Below are 23677 nucleotides of genomic sequence, written 5' to 3'. Positions count from 1 at the left end.
CCAATGACTCATTTCAAACAAACCAATCGATTACATTATGATCCTTACCCTTTTCTATCTCATTTTTAGAATAGGTATTAACATCAGATGGGCTCTAGAAGAAAATCTATAATCGTATACTTCATACACATGTAGTATGAATAAATATATCTAACCTTGGTCGTTATGAAATTCCTTATATAGCTATATATCATATCAAACATAAATATATGAATCTTGTTTTAAATATTCCAATCAATCTTAGTTACATCGAAAAATTAGTACGGACAAAAAAAAAGATATAGTATCGATAAAAACGTTCTGTAAACAAAAGTGATTAGACAATCTTAAATAATCCTGTTTTAACATTTTTATAATCAGTAAATCAGCGTATGTTAAATTGTCCAATTTCAATATATTACCTTTGTGTTTATGCCCATCCCGTTATTGATCCCTGCAATACAACACATAGTTTTTATTCAATATTTATATATATATATATATATATATCACTTACCGAATTAATGTAACTGAAAGCTATATGCTTTCAACAAACTCACAGGAATATTAATAAAAATCAATCCCTAAAATTTAAAGTTAATACAGATATTCAATTGTATACATGTATCTTTTTATATAAAAAACCAATCTACTGCGAGTGGGTCCAAACAATGACGTTTTTTTTTAATGACAAAGTCTTTAAATTAGGTGAGCTTATGGTAAAGTTGACAAAGAAGAATATAAAAATACACTGTATGGAAATGAAATCTGTGTCGGATGAGATTTATACTATTGACCTAGGTTCGGGGAGCGTATACAATATGTAATTAAAATAAAGCGAAACCCACTGATTTCCTCATCATCTTCACACAATTACTGTCATTTTCTTTTATCTATGTAATACAACAAATTGTTCATGTTTGGTTCGCTTTGTTTCAAGCATAATTATAAATTATGTGATAACAAAAATCTTGTTCAGTACATGAACCATGTATTGTTGTTAAAACAAAGACAGTAATTGTGTAAAAATGAGGAGGGAATCCGCTAACATTTCGCTTTATTTTAATTGGTTTTATACTATTATAGGTAAAGGTGGTCGGATGGAAATATGCAAACATCCGTATTATGTATGTGTGTTACCAAAGGCAGGAGCCTACAGTTCAATAATTGTTGTTGGAAGCCAAATTGTTGATTATCAAATGTTTTGGCTAATAATTGGGAAAAAGATCCTACCACTGTTTTTTTCCCTTTTATATTGATGTTCGTTTTTCAGCTGTTGTCGACCTTTAGTTGCTTACATGTACGTAACCTGGTCTCATGTGGTTAGTTGTTTCATGATTTCTGCGTTACTAGTAATATCATCCTTCTTATTTGAATCCAGTAACTGTCCTGTGTACAAACTATGTTAGGAAATACAAAACCTAAACTACAACATCGATAAAGATATCAAAAACTAGTCAAAATATTTACTAAATTTTATCATCGGTGTAAGGAAATAACTCGTAAATATAACTCAACCTGCAGACATCTTATACGTTTAGGTATTTCACAACCAATCTTTAATGGTTATTTTCTTCACAAAGCACAACAATCTGAGTATTCACTTCAAAAGCTAACAAAACCTTTAAACTGTTGTCAGGTCATTTAACATTGCATATTTTGGCTTTAATATTGATTCACTTATAGGGTCTTTGCATCGGAATTAAACACATTTATTCTAAAACCAGTTGTTGGCATGACACGGGTCATGTTCTTCTCATATATTTCATGATGGTGTAATACTCAACCCCTAACAGGCGGAATTGTGATGAAAACACAAACAGTTTAATTGAGATCTTGAGCTGGCATGTCAGTAACTTCTAGTAGTCTGTTTTTATTTATGTATTATTGTCATTCTGTTTATTTTCTTTTGTTTCATATTCTGACATCGGACTCGGACTTCTTTTAAACTGAGTTTTACTGTGCATATTGTTGTGTGTTTGTTTTTCTACATTGGATAGAAATATGTTTAAGCCCGCCGCAATTTTGCGCCTGTCCCAAGTCAGAAGCCTCTGGCCTTTGCTAGTCTTGTATGATTTTTAATTTTAGTTTCTTGTGTTTAATTCGGAGTTTATAATCCATAATCACTTAACTAGTATACATATTTGTTTAGGGGCAAGCTGAAGGACGGCTTCGAGTGCAGAAGTTTTTCGCTACATTGAAGACCGATTAGTGATCTTTGGCTGTTGTCTGCTCTATGGTCGGATTGTTGTCGCTTTGACACATTCTCCATTTCCATTTTCAATTTTATATTACATTTTGCCATAATCATACTGGAATATTTCTACATTAAACCTCACAAATTACAATAACAATGGAGAGATTTTCTCTTGTTTTTTTAGTTGTTAGCAGGACATAAATGTCAATTGCTAAAATTTTCTATTTACAATTAGTTGACTCTGAGAACCTAAACATAAAACATCATTAGAAAAAAGGGGCTTTATTGATATCAAGCAGTGTAACAAAAACAGAAAGTCAAGAGGCACTGATCAAGTTTGTGTTGCTTCCCATACATCCTTCGCAATTTAAATCAAATCTCAGTCAAATGTCACAATTAGTTAATTTACAGATCAGACACCTATTCAGATATTTCAAGATCAAACGTCACACATGCATCGAGATACAGAATAATCATATTGGTCAAACCGTTTGTATTGATGACTGTCAAACTTGGAAATCGTCAATTTAGCATTTCAATAGAATAAATAGTCAAATTATGTCTGATATTCTGTATGCTTGTTTTTAATCGAAATGTGTTAAGAAAATGTTTTCAGAAGCAACAAACTAATGGCAGTATGTATTAATACCGAATAAAAAGTAAAATTACAAAAATACTGATCTCCGAGAAAAATTTAAAACGGAAAGTCCCTTATCAAATGGCATAATCAAAAGCTCAAACACATCAAACGAATGGATAACAACTATCATATATCTGACTTGGTTCAGACATTTTCTTATGAAGAGCCACTTTAAAACTGTTTAAATAAAAATGGACTTAACAATAAAGGTTTAAATTATGCAAAGACAAACAAAACGAATTTAGTGTATAAAAAACGTCAGTACTTAATATTTTAACTTCAAGAACCAGCATGTATTATTTTTGAAATAGATACTGAATATTAATCAACATTGTCTTGATAAATCTTCAATTGCATTTTTTTAAACGAAACGTTCTTTGACATTTACTATGTCCAAGCCTTAGAAGTCCGAAAACGTTAGGAACATAGGAACATACATTGCATGTGCAGGGGGAAATAATATATTGCTCCTAAAGTGAAGAAATTTAGAATTTCAAAATTGAAGTTGTCCTCTTTATCAGAGATTCTAGTACTGAGATGACTGCTCATGTCAATGTCGAGATATAAGTAAAATAATTGGGCAGACACAGCCATGACGTTTCTTTCATTTCTAGTTTTGTTGGATATATAAATAGAAATTATTCAGAAAAGTTTGGAATGTTAGTAGAACAAAAGCCATCATCATTATATCTGAGTGATGAATGAAATAATCTGGCTTCTTCGCTTTTTTGTTTTAGACAAGTGTTTGAAGGAACCCTCGCGCATATAAGATAAGACAAAAGCGATCTTTTGTACACTTTTCATCTATATTCGAATAAAAAAGTTGTTGTTTTTTCACATTTGAAGATCAGAAAGGTTTAATTGTCATTCAAAAAGTCTTTTGCAATATTTATTTTGAATATCAACCTGCACACTGGACCTTCAGTATGCTAGTGTTTTGTAAAGAAGAAACAAGAGTGCATACGCTGAAATTTCTCGCAGGTTTCTTTTATTATTGAATTCTTTTGAAACTATAAAAGCAAAGATGTGGTATAACTGCCAATGAGTAAACTCAGCACAAAAGACCAAAATGATACTGAAATTAACAACTATAGGCGTTCAACAACAAGCAAAGCCCAAACCGCAGAGTCAGCTATTCAATGCCACGAAATAACAAATGAAAAACAATTCAAACGACAAAACTAACTGCCTAATTTTATGTAAAAAATATGAATGGAAAAAAAATATTTAACACATCAACAAACAAAAAATAAATATTTAACACATCAACAATCAAAAAATAAATAGTTAACACATCAACAAACGAAAAATAAATATTTAACACATCAACAAACGACAACCACTGAATAAAATTGTCCTGACTAGGAACAGGCCCAGACATTCAGAATGTGGCGGGTTTCAATATGTTAATGAAATCTCAACCCTCTTCTTAACCCGGGACAGTAATGTTAACGTACAATATAAGAACGAACTATAAAAACCAGTTGAAAAGGGCTGAATTCAAAAGATGGATAAATAGAAATTGAAAACAATAACAAAACACAGAGTGGGCGATTCACATCAATCATCCAATGGATTTGGTGTGAAGACGTCATTAACAGTCGGAGAAAAACCTGACCTGGTGAAATTCCAAAATACAAGTATCAACAGGTTATACATGGTGGACATCCTTGAATGTTGATAATATTTAGTTTGTTTTAATTTACTAATAACAAAAAAAAAATATGTTGAATTGGTAACTTTTTAGAAGAAGTTTATTAAAAAGTCGAAAATTTACAGGGATCGTCTTTAAATTTCCAGGCACCCTAAACATCTTTTTCGTAAAAATGAGGATGTGCTATCCCATTTGAAATAAGTTTTCTACAGGTATAACCAAACTTCAAAACCAAATCTTACGTTCGCTAAAATCAAAAACGTCACAACAGACACGGGCATAGCGAACTAGTTAAGAAATGTAAACATCGTAAGATTGTGCCGATGGAGTATCACCATCTAAAAAGGAAAAAAATAACAATAGGGAACAAAATATTGTTCTTTTGGTCGTTACTTTTAGTGCTTTCCGTGTAAAAGCCAAATATCTAAATCTAGAAAAGGACAACTGGTTAAATTTGATTTATTTAAAGTAAATTCCTTTGTATTAATTTCGGCAGAATATTTAGAATATTTTTGAATAATTAACAAAATAATTTCATGAATTTGTCAATTAAATGCAATTTAGACAGAACAGAGTACTACTGTTACCTGCCATATTGTTTGTTTACACATTACAGGGTGGCTAACCTACCTGTCATACTTGTCTTTTATGCAATGAAGAGAATTAAAGCTATCTTACATATTGTTTGTTTACCCAATAAAGAAACACCAAGCTACTTGACATAGTGTTTGTTTACACATAACCGTATGCCCAAGCTTTCTGGCATACTATGGTTTGTTAACAAAAGACAGAGTGTCAAAGCTGCATGACATATTGTATTTGTCTTTTATGCAATGAAGAGAATTAAAGCTATCTTACATATTGTTTGTTTACCCAATAAAGAAACACCAAGCTACGTGTTTGTTTACACATAACCGTATGCCCAAGCTTTCTGGCATACTATGGTTTGTTAACAAAAGACAGAGTGTCAAAGCTGCATGACATATTGTTTGTTTACACAGTACATACCTTAAATATCACCTGTTACCTAACATAATGTTTATTTACACAAAATAAAGTTTAACATGTCTGTCTTATGGTTTGTAAACCCACAACAGAATGACAAGCTACCTGAAATATTGTTTATTGCACACGCAAGTGTGATACAACTTCCTGACGAACTATGTGTTCATACACGTGACCAATCTTTTTGAAATATTGTTTGTTAACACAATACAGAGCGCCAAAGGTGCCTTACATATTGCACAGTACAAAGTACCTCAGCTAGCTGACATATGGATTGTATAAACGCTATAGAGAGCCCACGCTACCTGTATTGTTTGTTTACACATTACAAAAAGACTCCGAGTGTGGATTTTCTCGCTGTTTTGCAGAATCATTGATGTACTTCTGCTATTTAATGTACTTTTGTCGGATTGTTGTCTCTTTGACATATTCCCCATTTCCTTTGTCAATTTTAAGATATAATGTTATAAAAAACACAGGTGAAAAATGGAAGAGCAAACGTTTGATGTGTTTTAAATAATCGGTTGGTTTTCTGCATTTGACAACTTTTAAAGTATGTTTAAGTAAGTTTTATTGATCCTCCAACGTTATAGGTAGAATAAACCCAAGAACGTCTTAAACCACCAGAATTCAGAACAAAGCTTAACTGTATAAATACAGACTTTTAAGACATTTCGATAGTTGTTTAATAAATGATTATCTCGTCCGACTTTTGGTATACTAATTTTTTACGTATAAGATGCCCCAAAAGAATGTGTATAAGCAGAAATTTAATAGTTGCATGTCATTGAACTTTGATTTAAAACAGTTCAACTTTTTTTTTACTCTTTTAAAAAAAAATCGGAACAATTAATCTTTTTTGTCTTCTACTATTATTTTAAAGATGTCCAGCATCGATTAGGACAAAAATTCTAGCACCTAACCTTATCTTTTTAGAACAATTTTATTAACCATGCTTACCGTGAAACAGAACATAGTAAATACGTACTATGTATTCAATAAATATTGTCTTAAATTTAAAGGTTACTGAATAGCCTTCAATAATGAGTAAAATCAATACTGAATAGCAATAAGTTTACTTACGTATCCCATTTTGTGTGTCAATAATAATAAAAATAATTTGACTTATCAAACTATACGATTAATGTTACAAATCTAGGTTTAGATAATATAGTTACGTCATCTATACGAGATTTTGTAAGGTCATGCATTATCATCATACCGTAATCAAAAATTATTGTAGGCTGGTACAGTGTTACTGAATGCAGATAATTCATGGATAATAACTAACATTAACTTTTATCACTCAAAGTTTAAAATATAGTGACACAGACCAAACAAAAAAAATGTCACCTCATCTGTTCATACACTGATGAAAACGGATTTAGATAAAAATCAAATGTATGAATAGCTTAGGTCTCTTCTTAAAAACAAGCTTCATAAAGATCATAAAACTTCTTACCAATATTGTTTCTTCTTTTAACATGCCTATTCATACGTACTCGAGTAACACTCGGTAGTACCAAGTATCAAATACCAATTATACTCGACTATTTGGTTTCCTGTTAAAATGTTATTGCTTTCTTTAACAAACTTCCTTACTTACTATCAAGTGCACCTCCAGAGAAATTAAATATTTATGAAAATTACGTTTCTTATGTTTGTGCTTAATTGTCTTTTAAAACCTCATCAAGAGGCAGATCTAAAGAACCAAGTTAAAGTTTTTCGTGCAGAGATTAAGAGTAACAACCATGACCTTCACAACTTACAGTATCAATTTAGAGGCTGAGGGAGGAAAAACATTTGTATCTTGTAAATGGTTTTACAATGATACAGTAAATATGAAATGTATAGTATTAAACTGTACTCTTAGGATGTACCTGTTTTTAAACAAATATTGTTTCTACTATGATGATTAAAAAACAAATATTTACAATCAAGGTGGAGAGCTAAGTTTATTTTACCCAACCAAAAGTTTTTAAATGATAACTGTTTTAAAAAACTTTATTTTCTTTTTATTGAGTTTTTTCAATGTCTTGTCCACCTTATTATGGTATTCTAATGGGCTTCTTTTGTTCAATCTTTTGTTCAATCTTTTGTCAGCTAAACTACTGTGTGTCTTTATATCATGCTTTTTCTTCTTAACATTGGGAACATTCACTCTAACATTTGCAAGAGTTAAAGAGTTAGCCAGCCTTCCATTTGAAAGAGTATGTGATTATTTTATTTTATATTAATATGTTTTAAAAGGGGAGGGAGAGGTTGTGCATTGTGCATATTTTGTATTTGTTTATATATAGATAGTACTGTTTGTCTTTAGCCTAACAAATCAACTGATTAGGTCAAGTTTTGTTTTGTTAATTTATTTAGAATATAAATGTTCTTTAGATTGTTTCATTTTACATCTTTTTAAAAAAGTTATAGATATTACTCCAATATGGATGATATGTGATACAATTCATAGGCCTTATCTCTGTTAGCAACCCAACAACCGAAAAAACCCAGAGTACACCTAGAGTCCAACATTCAACTATGCATTTATATTGTTAGATAAAAATAAGAAGATGAAAGGTAAAGGAAAGAGGAGACAGATGGATGAAGATGAAACAGAAGTTTTATCTGAAATGAACGGATTTACAGACAGAGTCAATGAAAAACAATATGAACCAGAAACATTTGCTGATAGAACTCATATATCTGATGTGATAAAAGAAAATGAAGTGTTAAAATCAAAGGTAGGATTTACTCTCTGAGCCTTTATGTATGATATTGTAAAGTGAAAAATAAACTGAACTTGTGTCAAAAGTGAAGGTAGTGTTGCCTGATACATCGATATCCCAATGTTGACAATCATTAATATGATTTTTAGGAAATTCGTGACTCGTGTGAAGAAATAAACATTTTGCCGCCAATTCCTCCCCCCCCCCCCCGAAACTAATAACAAAGGAAAATAATCCATTTATTAAAATTACATGTAAACTGAGCCCATGATCAACTGGAACCACAACAAGACAAAACTGTATGACTCAAAACCATGTCACAAAAAATATAATTTAAAAAAAAAAAAAAAAATGGAAATACTTACCTACCTACCCTATTTTTTTTTAAGTATGTAACCATAAACAGACATATAATTTTTTTGGCCTAATATTTGCCATTGGATAAACAGCAGTTATCAATCATACAATCAACTAAAGTCCCTAATAATCACCAATATAAATCTTGACGTCTTTTTATAGAAATCAGTTGGTATCTGATAGAATGACTCTTAATAAATAATACTTAAAATGATCATTTAATAAGCGCCCTATGTGACACATGGCGCTTACCGGAGTTGTAAGTTGTAACTTAAAATGCTCATTTAAAAAGCTGATTCATTGAAATATACGAATTTTTGATAGAATTAGAGAGTACAGAGTTACTTCTATGACTTCTCACTCAGTTCAAGGGAAATTACTCTTGATGTCCTCACTCTGTTCAAGGCAAAAAACACTTGCTGCCCACATTCCATTTAAAAAAATAAATCTTGCTTCCCTCATTTAGTTGAAGGAACATTACTATTACTAAGTAACAGAATGAATAGATTCAGGTAATATATGTTTAAGTTTTATTTTATTAGGTTGATGAACTGCAGCTAGAGGTTGATACACATAGTATTGAATTACAGAAATATCAGGCTCATTTTGAAGATAAGAATCGTAAAACAAGAGAAAAATATGAAGAACAGGTACTTGTACATACATTTGGTAGTTTTATTAGAATGAGTTATTATAAGTATCTATGGGATTTAGGAATTTGGTTGAGAAAATGCAGAGGGTGTGTTAATAATTACAATGAATTGTTAGTCTATCTATTTATTTTCTCTATATTGAGGAACTTAAAAGGAGGCTAGTCACATGTATGCTTTAATTGTAAAATTGTTTAATAAAAATATAAAAAAAAAGTAAAAACACAAAAATACTCAACTCTGAGGAAAATTCAAAAAAGAAAGTCCCAAATCAAACATCAAAATCAAAAGTTCAAACAAATCAAACAAATGGATAACATCTGTCATATTCCTAACTTAGTACAGGCATTTTCTTATGTAGAAAATGGTAAATTGAACCTGGTTTTATAGCTAGCAAAACCTCTCACTTGTATCACAGTCGCTTCAAATTCTATTATATTGTCAACGATGCTACACTGTTGAAAGATTGACTTTTAAACAATGTATGTTGAGATTTGGAATGGGTGAATAAATTTGAGTTCCTTAAGGGCATACGATACAGTTACAGGGGAGGTAATGACGTTGCTAACGTAAATTGTTATTTTCGCGACGTCAAACTGTGACATATCGGGAAAAGATGCCTTTTTCGTCTGATTTTTATCATTCAAACTGATTTAATTTGAAAACGAGTTCATGGAACCCTATTTTTCAAAACAGCAATTTGTTTCATTTTGCAGGGTGATTATGTGACCCAAATTTTATAAAACTGTAAATATAGGATTTTATTTTAATTTTGATAAACATGCAGCCAAAAATGACGTATATTCCTCAATTCATGAACATTTGATAAATATGAGTAATTTCTGAATAAAATATGCATATTTTTTCAGGGTGCTTATAAAATACAGAAATTACCGATTATTTAACAAAAAACAGTTTTTGTTTATCTTTTAAAACAAAAAAGTTATGTCTTTCTTTCGAAAAAGAAATTATGTCCACAAATCTGAATTTTGAGCAAATATACAAAATTTCGACCTCATTTTACTCAAAAAGTAGCACATGAAGGTATATTTTTTATAACATATTTGATTTAATCAGGTAAAAAATAGACGATATGCAAATTTTCACGAACTTATAAATACATGATCAAAACTGTATCGTATGCCCTTAAGGGATTTGTTATTGTAATTTTTTGTGAAAAAGATCAATTGCATGTTGAGATAACTTGAATAGACAAAAGTTAAATCAGCATCTCATTGAAATAAAGTTATTGTGAAGGTAAATATTTATTTTGTTCTCCTTGATATAACCTTTCTGTTAGGTTAAATATTTTGTGATAAAACAAATGTACATGTAGTAGCCTTTTTGCCTTGAGTGTGAGAGTTAATGAGTTTGAGTTTTGCCTTGATCAATATAAAGACTGTAAATCATTAGGAAGAGCAAGGACTGATTCATAATAATTTGTAAGGGTAGGGTGACAAGTTTTCCTGTAGACTGTTGGGAAATAGCAAGTTAAAAATCAGGTTCAGTTTGTCTGTCTGGTATACTCAGTCTCATATCGCAGTAACATGATTGATTGAATGTTGGTTGCTTTTCGCCTCATTAGCACAAAAATCATGGCGAGAGCAAATAATATATTTTTAGTTTGAATAAAATTGAAAATGGAAATAGGAAATGTGCCAAAATGACAACAACCAAACCAAAGAAAGGACATAAAGCATATTTTTTAAATCAGACAAAAGGTCCTTCAATAAACTAAAATTCTTGACTAAAGCAAATTGATTATTTACAAATAAAAATCAACAGTAAGAAAACTCGATAGAAATATCACCCTAACATAATCCTGTCCTGTAAATGCATGTTTTTGTCACATGACGTTAAACTGTCATCCAATCACCAATCAAAATTGAGCTATGTGTTTTATATATCATAGTTATCTATAAAAATGTCTTGAAATTTACCTTTTCATAGATTGGTGTACTAAGATCTTCACACCAGAGGGAGCTACAGAAATTTTTGGCTGACAACGCTTTACAACATTCTGCTTCTAGAATGGCAGAGTTACAATCAAAAACAGATGCTCAACAGGTAAGAGTTCATTAGATAAGAAGATGTGGTATGAATGCCTATGAGACAGCTCTCCATCCAAGTCACAATGATTTAAAAGTAATCAACTATAGGTCAAAGTAATCTTAACCTTCTTTTCTGTTTTATAATTTTATAAAAAAAAATATTCATCTTTGTGAGGTAATGGCTTGCACATTTGATGAATAAAACAGTAAATTATTAAAATAGATGATTATAAAATTCTTTTTTTCAGGTGATGATAAAACATTTAAAAGACAAGTTAAATAAATCACATTTAGATTCCGAACAGCTCTCTATACTGCGGATACAGAATGTCAGTTTAGAAAACCAAATTGACAGACTAAAAGAGGAATTACATGAGGCAAAGAAATTCCACACTCCAGTAAGTAATTAATAAGAAAACCTCTCCATCAGGAAATTTCTCTTTAGTTGCACAAAATAAAACTGGTTAATTAGGAAATTTGTTTCTACTTCAAACATGCCTATATTAAACTGAAATAACTTGAATACTGATAAGAATTTAGGAAGGTATAGTTTTACTTATAGGAATTCAATATAAACTTTTCTACTCAATCTAAATATCCTTCGCCTGCCTTTCAAATGTTTTGTTTCTTGTAGTCCTATTGAAGGAAAATCACAAAAAGCTTTACGATTGTACGATATTTATAAATTCATTTTCATCAACTTACATTGGGTTGATACCACTACTATCCCTAGAGTATCATCAGCACAGTAGTTATATTTTTGGTACTTTGACATGATTTATAACACTTGATAGAGTAATTAAGAAATAATTCCTTCATGTCATGCTCTATGCTCATTTTAACATAGGTAGGCATTATATTTGTCGATATTTTACACTGAGCGTTAGCATAGAGTATGACATGATGGAATTATTTCGATTCTAATATGACAAATACAATATATTTATAAGTCGAAGCGTACAAAAATACCGTAAGAATGTTTGGCTGTTCCCGTGTCCTCCCCGGGGAGTCTGTACGGGTATATTTTTTGATAACTTTAAAAACTACGAGCAGGGCAAATATATGTTGTTTGACAAAAATATATAATAAAAATTTATGTTAGCTGCTTAAATGTAAATATTTAAAAGGATAATGATGGAAATAATGTTAATATAAAAAGTAAGTCCGTGCGCATGTGTCAAACATATTTTTTGTGCTTATTAGAACACGGCTTTGTTAACATAGCGTAATAAGGACGTCATATTAGAATGAATTATTAAGAAACTAAAGTTTTTACTCCCGAAGCACTGAAGTTGGCTATTCTTTTATGTTATGTTAAAGCTCCTTGAATTTTTACGTCTAGGTGTTTCTATTGAAGGTAAACACTTTGGATGCACACAATTTATTCAATGACGTTTTCATTTATGTGATATAAATATTTCAAGAACAAATTAAAGTATGATAGCTTCTGTCTTTTAATCCCTTCACTATTAAAAAGATCGTTTAAATGTCACCTAGAAGTGCCTTGTCTTAATGTCACATAGAAATGCCTTGCTAAATGTCACCTGGAGGTGCCTTGTCTAAATGTCACCTAGGAGTGCCTTGTCTTACTGTCACTTAGGAGTGCCTTGTCTTAATGTCAACTAGGAGTGCCTAGACTATATTTTGACAAGGAGTGATTTGCCTATATGTTTTGCCTTGCTAATGTAATACATTATGTTTTGCTTTCAGGAAATGAAACATTTTGAATCCATTCAGCAGAAGATTCAAATGGAGAAAAAACGTGAAACACGAGAATTTGAACTGCAACAAATTATTAAAAATGCCAAACACACAGCTTCAGTGGAAATGGACCAGGAAGCAAATAAATGGAAAGGAATTGTTGATTCTAAAAATAGTGAAATTTAAAGATTTAGAACAGAATTAGATTCCATATTAGATGTGTTAAAATTACTCCAAAATTAAGGAGTTGTTATACCTGTCAGTGCAGCAGTGTCATAGCAGTAGTTTTATTAATTTAAAATTTCTATTAATATTCCGTCCTTTATATTTTTGAGATATTTTAGTCTGTGGTACCTTAGGGAAAAAACACTTTCTATAATTGGAATTCTTTATTATTTAACTATCATAGTGGGTCAATTTCTTATGATCTGTTGTTTGAAAAGACAAACAAATTATTTTAGAATGTTCTGAATTTGCATAGATTTCTAAAATGTTTTTGTCAATTATTAGAGCAATGTCTTCAACTTCTTGTTCAGAATTATGAAAATGTTGCTGTTGTAATACCATCAATTATAAAATGTCTACACAATTTAACGATGTGGTGCATTCTGTTTGTCACATGTGTTGTTTTGTGTTCCATGAAAAATTTGTTTTATAACTGTTAACATACCTCATTTAATGTTATTGTGTAAAACAAAAATTTTGATATTGTTATCTTTCGATGTAAAATTGATCAGTTAATGCTAAGTGATTCATGCTACATTTTACTGAAATCTTTATATTTTTTCCCTGATCAGTTTTATTTTGAACATCAACTTTTTACTTAAACATATAAATTTATTTTCTAATCAGTGTAACACGCTGATCTGGAATTGTATTTGCAAGAACATAATACTGGGAGATTTCTTTGACTTGACAAGAACAAATTTAACAGTGTATACTGAATATGGGTCAGGTCTTCTTTCATACTTTTCCCTTTTTTTTACAAAATCTTATGAAGCCAAGAATCTTTTCTAATATAAGGTGTATCCAAGAGTATTGAGAGACTTAACTGTAAAAGGGCAACACAAATTAGGGATGGATCTTCTTTCAAACAGCATCCACCAAACTTTATAAGTTTTTTTGATTAGTTTCCCTCTTTATTTCCTCTAGAACCTCAGTCTAGATTTTTTCCTTATTTTAAAAAGTTATCTACTTTGTTTACCATTTGTAAGTACCAGATTTTTGAAAATACTTTTTTGTAAAGAATACTTTCGTATGATGTTGTATTTTCAAAAACGTATGTTTATGCAACTAAATTAAAAGGAGATAATTTCTTAACAAATGTCTCCTTTTCAGTACAAGAATTATTTAATTAAAGATCTTCTTGAAATGAATGTAATGTGCTCTACTTCGATAAGATTTTGTATGATGTTGTAAGACTTTCAAAAGTTGTGTCAAATACTTAGTTTTGTTTTAGTTTTATTAAATAATTTATTTTATTTATCATTATCATAATTTTACATATTGTTCAAAATTATATACATAAAATGGAAAAATTTTATAATAAATTTACAATTATATATTTGTTATTTTATAGATTCAGGAGAAATTTGGTTTGACCTTTTGATATTTATCTTATTTACTTCAAATGTCTGTAAGGAATCTGTTTCATTACTAAATATGCCAAAACCATTTTTTTTTTCATTTCCCTGAAAAAGGTTTTAGGTCATATAGAAATGTTATAGATACTTTTTACAATACAAGCATATATTTAGTTAAGTTCTCAGCAAATGATTAAGAATTTTCTAAATATTCAAATGAAATTTATCTCATCAAACGGAACATTCATAGTGATAGATATATTCCTTTTTGTCACCTGTGTAACACGTTTCAGGGGACATGGAAATACTGGGCGTCCTTCTGTCGGTCCAGTCTTGTTAGCGCTCTCGCATGTACAATTATTGCCAGAGTTTTATGACAGTTTTATCATAGGTTTATATCAACAATGTTTTAGCGAATTTGATAATTAATGCCGATCAATAATTTTGAGAAGAGTTATGCCCTTGGAAATATTATTCATATGTAAAATTGCCTTATGTGCTCTTTAATATGTACAGTTCTTACCTATACAGATGCCCTATGTTATGAAGTTTCCATTTGTCATATGTCCTTTGTCCTTGACCTCATTTTCATAGTTCAGTCACTGGTTTGAAAAAAACAACATTTAATGGTTTTTGTCATTTGAATTTATCACTTATGAGTAATAGGATGATATAATTTGCAGGGTTTACATGTCCGGCAGATAGGATTCATTTGACCTCGACCTTATTTCATTGATCAGTGATCAAAGTCAAAAGTTACGTGATAAAGTCTGTTTCTCCGATACTATAAGCACAAGGTCAACTATATTTTGTATATGAAATGATTGTTAGGTGTACATTTCAGAATGGAAGGTTTCATTTTACCTTGAACTTATTTTCATGGTTCATTTGTCAATGTTTTGTGTTTTGGTCTGTTTTATCAGATACAATAAATGATAGGTTAGCTGTGTCTGGTGTATTGATTTATTATAGGGTATACATGTCTCTCTGGCAGGGTTCATCTTGGCCTTGTTTTCTTAAACATGGATGATCGATAAAATGAATTCTATTTGCCATTGGTAGTAAAACCTTCATCTGGATGACTTTCTACATAATATCGATCATGATAAGTAAAGCAGTGTGTACTGTTGTTCCTCTTATTATATTTGGGGATATAGGACATCATTACAATACTGACAACAATACCTTTCTCGCCGGCCAAAATAATAAAGATGAAAGTCTACAAGGTAAATTACTCCTCTTGTTTGAAAGATATTAAAAATGATTTCATATGTTCACAAAGGAATGCAGATGTGAGCTTTCTCATCACTTGGCGTCCGTCGTCATCGTCTGTTAACTTTTACAAAAATCTTCTCCTCTGAAACTACTAGGCCAAATTTAATCAAACTTGGCCACAATCAACAATAGGGTATCTAGTTTAAATAAATGAAGAATGTGTCCCCATGGACACAGATGATGCCCCTGCTTGCATACAACATTATAAAAGGACATAACTCAAGAACAATAATAGTGACGCTACCCAAATTTGTCCTTAATGTGAGTTTTGTGGTAATAAGTATTGTGTATAGGGTTCGTGCTGTTTGTTCTTTGGTTTTCTATGTTATGTCATGTCTTCTTTTGTTTGTCTGTTTGTCTTTTTCATTTTTAGCCATGACGTTGTCAGTTTGTTTTAGATTTGTTTTTATGAGTTTGACTGTCACTTTGGTATCTTTCGTCTTAAGATTAAAGTGACGCCACCAAAATTCAACCTTATCTTTGTTTTGTGGTAAAAAGCATTGTGTACAAGTTTCATAACATTTGGTTGAGGCAACTTAAGTTAGAGAACGGAAACTAAAAATTTTGTATTTCTTTCCATTAATAAAGGGCATAACTCGAGAATGGTTAAAGTGACCCCCCCCCCCCCCAAAAAAAAAATAATTCAAACTTGATCTTTATTTTTTGGTAATAAGCATTGTGTATAAGTTTTATTACATTTGGTTTAGGCAAACTTAAGTTAGAGAACGGGAAATAAGAATTATGCAATTTTTCCATTTATAAAGGGGCATCACTCTCGAACGGTTAGAGTGACGCTACCAAAATTCACTTCGATCTGTGTTTTGTGGTAATAAGCATTGTGTATAAGTTTCATAACATTTGGTTGAGACAAACTCAAGTTAGGGAACGGAAACCAATTTTGGAATCTTAACCTGATGAAAATGTTTATCCCATGTCAGATTTGATTTAAAGGCTTTAGTTTCAGATATATAAGTCATAAACTGCATTTTACCCCTATGTTCTATTTTTAGCCATGTCGGGCCAGGTGAGCTAAACATGTGTCTAATGACCCCGCCTGCCAACAAACATGGTCAACAAGGACAAAAATAGAACATAAGGGTAAAATGCAGTTTTTGGCTTATATCTCTGAAACTAAAGCAAAAGTATAAGTGTTGCATTATTTCATGCATCATTTGTAAACAGAAATATCAGGTGAGCGACACAGGCTCCTTGGAGCCTCTAGTTTAAGAAGAAAACGATACTATTTCAAGATTACATGCAGGATGTTGATGCCTGAAAAAAGACTGAATAAACCAGAGACAATCAATGTCGTTTGATTGATCGTGTGCAATAACTACTGTGAAAGTATTTTAATTCGTGGGTATCAATGTTCGTGGTTTGAGCAATATTTACATGTTCTTGGGTTTTTAAATTCGTGAATTTTAGTTTTCTTAAATAAAAATTGAAAAATTAAAGCCTTTAGAAACGAAGGTTACAAATAGTCTGGATTGAAGGAAATTGCAAAGTAAACATTGACTCGTGTAAATCGTAGTGACAACACTAATTAACCCAAGATAAAGTGATCAACAGATTAAGGACCATCAAAGGTGTTAATTAGGCCATAAACATGTCACCTAAAGAAATCAGTATCATAAACAAATGCTATAATTGTATCTTGAATTGTCAAAAATTCTAAATCAAGCCCAGCATGAAATAATTATTTCCCATATGTACGAGAAGTATGAGGATATAAAATGAACACTTTATCATACTAGCATATATGCTAATCAATACCGGAAATCTGACTTTCATCGATTTTTTTTTTTTATGAGAATTAAAAGTCAAAAGTTGTACAGTTTAGGTTATTTAATAGTAAATTGGTATAATCCTGCATGCAGTTATAGTGCTGTGACTGCTGTTAAAGTATTCTCAGATTCGAGGTTATTCAATATATTTTCTAGATCAGTCATATCAGTAGTCAAACCTTCATGGGGATCTTTCCATGTCTTGATTTGGACAATGGTTATTTTATTTCGTTGGACACTTAAATTCGTGGATAAAGTCATCCACGAAAACTACGAAAATTGATACCCCACCAATAAAAGTACTTTCACTATGTTGAATTAATGAGATGAAACATTGAACTGTTATCAAACGTTATGAGCTAACCTGAGAAAAATTGTTAAAGGCATGATTTTCATCTCAAAACTTGAGAATATTTGTGGGATTGTAAAAAAAATTTACTTATACAAGTATTTTTTTAGAAAATTAAGGGGAGATTATTCAAACATTATAATTAACTTAAAGAAGTATATTTTATTTACTTCAAGTAAATAAAGATTACTTGTACAAGTAGTACTCGTGACTGATTAATTTTTAAACTACTGCTATGCATAATAATTAATCTTATTGTTCCATCTTTCCAATAAATGTACAATATTTGTATGGTTTTCTCTTCTAGTAATAGCTAATGGTGTAAGTCCTCTCCATTTCCGGTAACAGTCTGCTTTATGTTTCAATAAAAAAATCAACAATTTCTGCATGGCCTTTATAACATGCTATAAATATGGAAGATTCTCTATTTTCTGTACACTTATTAATGTCTGCCTTATTATTTATTAACATCTGAACTACTTCAGTATGCCCTTTCCAACAAGCAATGTACAGAGGTGATTCTCTATCAATATCTCTACGCTTATTAATGTCTGCCTTATTGTTTATAAACATCTGAACTACTTCAGTATGTCCTTCCTGACAAGCAATGTACAGAGGTGATACTTCTTCATCATCACACTTATTAATGTCAGCCTTATTGTTTATTAACATCTGAACTACTTCAGTATGTCCGTCCTGACAAGCAATGTACAGAGGTGATACCTCTTCATCATCACACTAATTAATGTCTGCCTTATTGTTTATCAACATCTGAACTACTTCAGTATGTCCTTCATGACAAGCAATGTACAGAGGTGATACTTCTTCATCATCACACTTATTAATGTCAGCCTTATTTTTTATTAACATCTGAACTACCTCAGTATGTCCGTCCTGACAAGCAATGTACAGAGGTGATACCTCTTCATCATCACACTCATTAATGTCTGCCTTATTGTTTATCAACATCTGAACTACTTCAGTATGTCCTTCATGACAAGCAATGTACAGAGGTGATACTCCATCAGTATCTCTATACTTATTAATGTCTGCCTTATTGTTTATAAACATCTGAACTATTTCAGTATGTCCTTCCTGACTAGCAATGTACAGAGGTGATACTTCTTCATCATCACACTTATTTAAGTCTGCCTTATTGTTTATAAACATCTGAACTACTTCAGTATGTCCTTCCTGACAAGCAATGTACAGAGGTGATACTTCTTCATCATCACACTTATTAATGTCAGCCTTATTGTTTATTAACATCTGAACTACTTCAGTATGTCCGTCCTGACAAGCAATGTACAGAGGTGATACCTCTTCATCATCACACTTATTAATGTCTGCATTATTGTTTATCAACATCTGAACTACTTCAGTATGTCCTTCATGACAAGCAATGTACAGAGGTGATACTCCATCAGTATCTCTACACTTATTAATGTCTGCCTTATTGATTATAAACATCTGAACTACTTCAGTATGTCCTTCCTGACTAGCAATGTACAGAGGTGATACTTCTTCATCATCACACTTATTAATGTCAGCCTTATTGTTTATTAACATCTGAACTACTTCAGTATGTCCTTAAGGCATGAAATGAACAGAGGTGATTCTCCAGAATCTCTACACTTATTAATGTCTGCCTTATTGTTTATTAACGTCTGAACTACTTCAGTATGTCCTTTCTGACAAACAATAATCAGAGGTGATGATCCAGTTTTTCTACACTTATTAATGTCAGCCTTATTGTTCATTAACATCTGAACTTATTCAGTATGTCCTTTATAATAAGCAATGTACAGAGTTGATTCTTCTGTATCTCTACACTTATTAATGTCTGCCTTATTGTTTATTAACATCTGAACTACTTCAGTATGTCCTTTCTGACAAGCAATGTAAAGAGGTGATGATCCAGTATCTCTACACTTATTAATGTCTGACTTATTGTTAATTAATATCTGACCTACTTCAGTATGTCCCTCCTGACAAGCAATGTACAGAGGTCATACTTCTTCATCATCACACTTATTAATGTCTGCCTTATTGTTTATTAACATCTGAACTTCTTCAGTATGTCCTCAATAACAAGAAATGTACAGAGGTGATTCTCCATTATATCTACACTTAATAATGTCTGCCTTATTGTTTATTAACATCTGAACTACTTCAGTATGTCCTTTCTGACAAGCAATGATCAGTGGTGATGATCTAGTTTTTCTACACTTTTTAATTTCAGCCTTATTGTTTATTAACATCTGAACTACTTCAGTATGTCCTTTATAGCAAGCAATGTACAGAGGTGATGATCCAGTATCTCTACACGTATTAATGTCTGCCTTATTGTTTATTAACATCTGAACTACTTCAGTATGTCCTTTCTGACAAGCAATGTACAGAGGTGATGCTCCAGTATACCCACACTTATTAATGTCTGCCTTATTGTTTATTAACATCTGAACTACTTCAGTATGTCCTTTCTGACAAGCAATGTACAGAGATGATGATCCAGTTTTTCTACACTTATTAATGTCTGCCTTATTGTTTATTAACATCTGAACTACTTCAGTATGTACATCATGACAAGCAATGTACAGAGGTGATACTTATTCATCATCACACTTATTAAAGTCAGCCTTATTGTTTATTAACATCTGAACTACTACTTCTGTATGTCCTTTCTGACAAGCAATGTACAGAGGTAATGATCCAGTATCTCTACACGTATTAATGTCTGCTTTATTGTTTATTAACATCTGAACTATTTCAGTATGTCCTTTCCGACAAGCAATGTACAGAGGTGATGATCCAGTATATCTACACTTATTAATGTCTGCCTTATTGTTTATCTACATCTAAACTACTTCAGTATGTCCTTTCTGACAAGCAATGAACAGAGGTGATGATCCAGTTTTTCTACACTTATTAATGTCTGCCTTATCATTTATTAACATCTTTACTACTTAAGTATATACATCATGACAAGCAATGTACCGAGGTGATACTTATTCATCATCACACTTATTAATGTCAGCCTTATTGTTTATTATCATCTGAACTACTTCAGTATGTTCTTTCTGACAAGCAATGATCAGAGGTGATACCTCTTCATCATCACACTTATTAATGTCTGCCTTATTGTTAATTAACATATGAACTACTTTAGTATGTCCATCATGACAAGCAATGATCAGAGGTGATACTTATTCATCATCACACTTATTAATGTCAGCCTTATTGTTTATTAACATCTGAACTACTTCAGTATGTTCTTTCTGACAAGCAATGTACAGAGGTGATACCTCTTCATCATCACACTTATTAATGTCAGCCTTATTGTTTATTAACATCTGAACTACTTCAGTATTTCCATCATGACAAGCAATGTACAGAGGTGATACTTATTCATCATCACACTTATTAATGTCAGCCTTATTGTTTATTAACATCTAAACTACTTCAGTATGATCTTTCTGACAAGCAATGATCAGAGGTGATGATCCAGTTTTCTACACTTATTAATGTCTGCCTTATTGTTTATTAACATCTAAACTACTTCAGTATGTCCTTTCTTACAAGCAATGTACAGAGGTGATGATCCAGTATCTCTATACTTATTAATGTCAGCCTTATTGTTTATTAACATCTGAACTACTTCAGTATGTCCTTTATAACAAGCAATGTACAGAGGTGATTCTCCAGTATCTCTACACTTATTAATGTCTGCCTTATTGTTTATTAAAATCTGAACTACTTCAGTATGTCCTTTCTGACAAGCAATGTACAGAGGTGATGATCCAGTATCTCTACACTTATTAATGTCTGCCTTATTGTTTATTAACATCTGAACTACTTCAGTATGTCCTTTCTGACAAGCAATGTACAGAGGTGATGATCCAGTATCTCTATACTTATTAATGTCAGCCTTATTGTTTATTAACATCTGTTTACTTCAGTATGTCCTTTATAACAAGAAATGTACAGAGGTGATTCTCCAGTATCTCTACACTTATTAATGTCTGCCTTATTGTTTATTAACATCTGAACTACTTCAATATGTCCTTTCTGACAAGCAATGTACAGAGGTGATGATCCAGTTTTTCTACACGTATTAATGTCTGACTTATAGTTTATTAACATCTGAACTACTTCAGTATATCCACCATGACAAGCTATATACAGAGGTGACACTTCATCATAATCACACTTATTAATGTCAGCCTTATTGTTTATTAACATCTGAACTACTTCAGTATGTTCTTTCTGACAAGCAATGATCAGAGGTGATGATCCAGTTGTTCTACACTTATTAATGTCAGCCTTATTGTTTATTAACATCTGAACTACTTCAGTATGTCCTTCCTGACAAGCAATGTACAGAGGTGATACTTCTTCATCGTCACACTTATTTATGCCAGCCTTATTGTTTATTAACATCTGAACTACTTCAGTATGTCCTTTATAACAAGCAATGTACAGAGGTGATTCTCCAGTATCTCTACACTTATAAATGTCTGCTTTATTGTTTATTAACATCTGAACTACTTCAGTATGTCCTTTCCAACAAGCAATAAACAGAGGTGATTCTTCAGTATCTCTACACTTATTAATGTCTGCTTGATTGTTTGTTAACATCTGAACTACTGCAGTATGCCCTTTCCAACAAGCAATGTACAGAGTCGATTCTCCAGTATCTCTACACTTATTAATGTCTGCCTTATTGTTTATTAACATCTGAACTACTTCAGTATGTCCTTTCTGACAAGCAATGTACAGAGGTGATGATCCACTTTTTCTACACTTATTAATGTCAGCCTTATTGTTTATTAACATCTGAACTACTTCAGTATGTCCATCATGACAAGCAATGTACAGAGGTGATACTTATTCATCATCACACTTATTAATGTCAGCCTTATTGTTTATTAACATCTAAACTACTTCAGTATGTCCTTTCTGACAAGCAATGTACAGAGGTGATGATCCAGTATCTCTACACTTATTAATGTCTGACTTATTGTTAATTAATATCTGACCTACTTCAGTATGTCCCTCCTGACAAGCAATGTACAGAGGTCATACTTCTTCATCATCACACTTATTAATGTCTGCCTTATTGTTTATTAACATCTGAACTTCTTCAGTATGTCCTCAATAACAAGAAATGTACAGAGGTGATTCTCCATTATATCTACACTTAATAATGTCTGCCTTATTGTTTATTAACATCTGAACTACTTCAGTATGTCCTTTCTGACAAGCAATGTACAGAGATGATGATCCAGTTTTTCTACACTTATTAATGTCTGCCTTATTGTTTATTAACATCTGAACTACTTCAGTATGTACATCATGACAAGCAATGTACAGAGGTGATACTTATTCATCATCACACTTATTAAAGTCAGCCTTATTGTTTATTAACATCTGAACTACTACTTCTGTATGTCCTTTCTGACAAGCAATGTACAGAGGTAATGATCCAGTATCTCTACACGTATTAATGTCTGCTTTATTGTTTATTAACATCTGAACTATTTCAGTATGTCCTTTCCGACAAGCAATGTACAGAGGTGATGATCCAGTATATCTACACTTATTAATGTCTGCCTTATTGTTTATCTACATCTAAACTACTTCAGTATGTCCTTTCTGACAAGCAATGAACAGAGGTGATGATCCAGTTTTTCTACACTTATTAATGTCTGCCTTATCATTTATTAACATCT

The 23677-nt window shown here is 31.5% G+C and overlaps 1 protein-coding gene across 1 annotated transcript in view; it reads left to right on the top strand.

The window, feature by feature from the left end:
* LOC143049634 (centrosomal protein of 162 kDa-like) overlaps positions 1 to 13204 on the top strand; it is a 247218-nt gene extending 234014 nt beyond the window's left edge. The window contains exons 2-6 of the mRNA XM_076223233.1: positions 8026 to 8210; positions 9095 to 9202; positions 11153 to 11269; positions 11502 to 11651; positions 12964 to 13204. Coding sequence (XP_076079348.1) covers positions 8040 to 8210; positions 9095 to 9202; positions 11153 to 11269; positions 11502 to 11651; positions 12964 to 13140 — 723 coding nt within the window. The 5' untranslated portion in view covers positions 8026 to 8039 and the 3' untranslated portion in view covers positions 13141 to 13204. The remainder of the gene's footprint in view (positions 1 to 8025; positions 8211 to 9094; positions 9203 to 11152; positions 11270 to 11501; positions 11652 to 12963) is intronic.
* Positions 13205 to 23677: the final 10473 nt, after the last annotated feature.

The sequence above is a fragment of the Mytilus galloprovincialis genome, chromosome 10, assembly GCF_965363235.1.
Source record: "Mytilus galloprovincialis chromosome 10, xbMytGall1.hap1.1, whole genome shotgun sequence".
Lineage (NCBI taxonomy): Eukaryota > Metazoa > Mollusca > Bivalvia > Mytilida > Mytilidae > Mytilus > Mytilus galloprovincialis.
The sequence above is the reverse complement of the archived record's forward strand: the minus strand, read 5'-3'. Positions and strand labels throughout refer to the sequence as shown.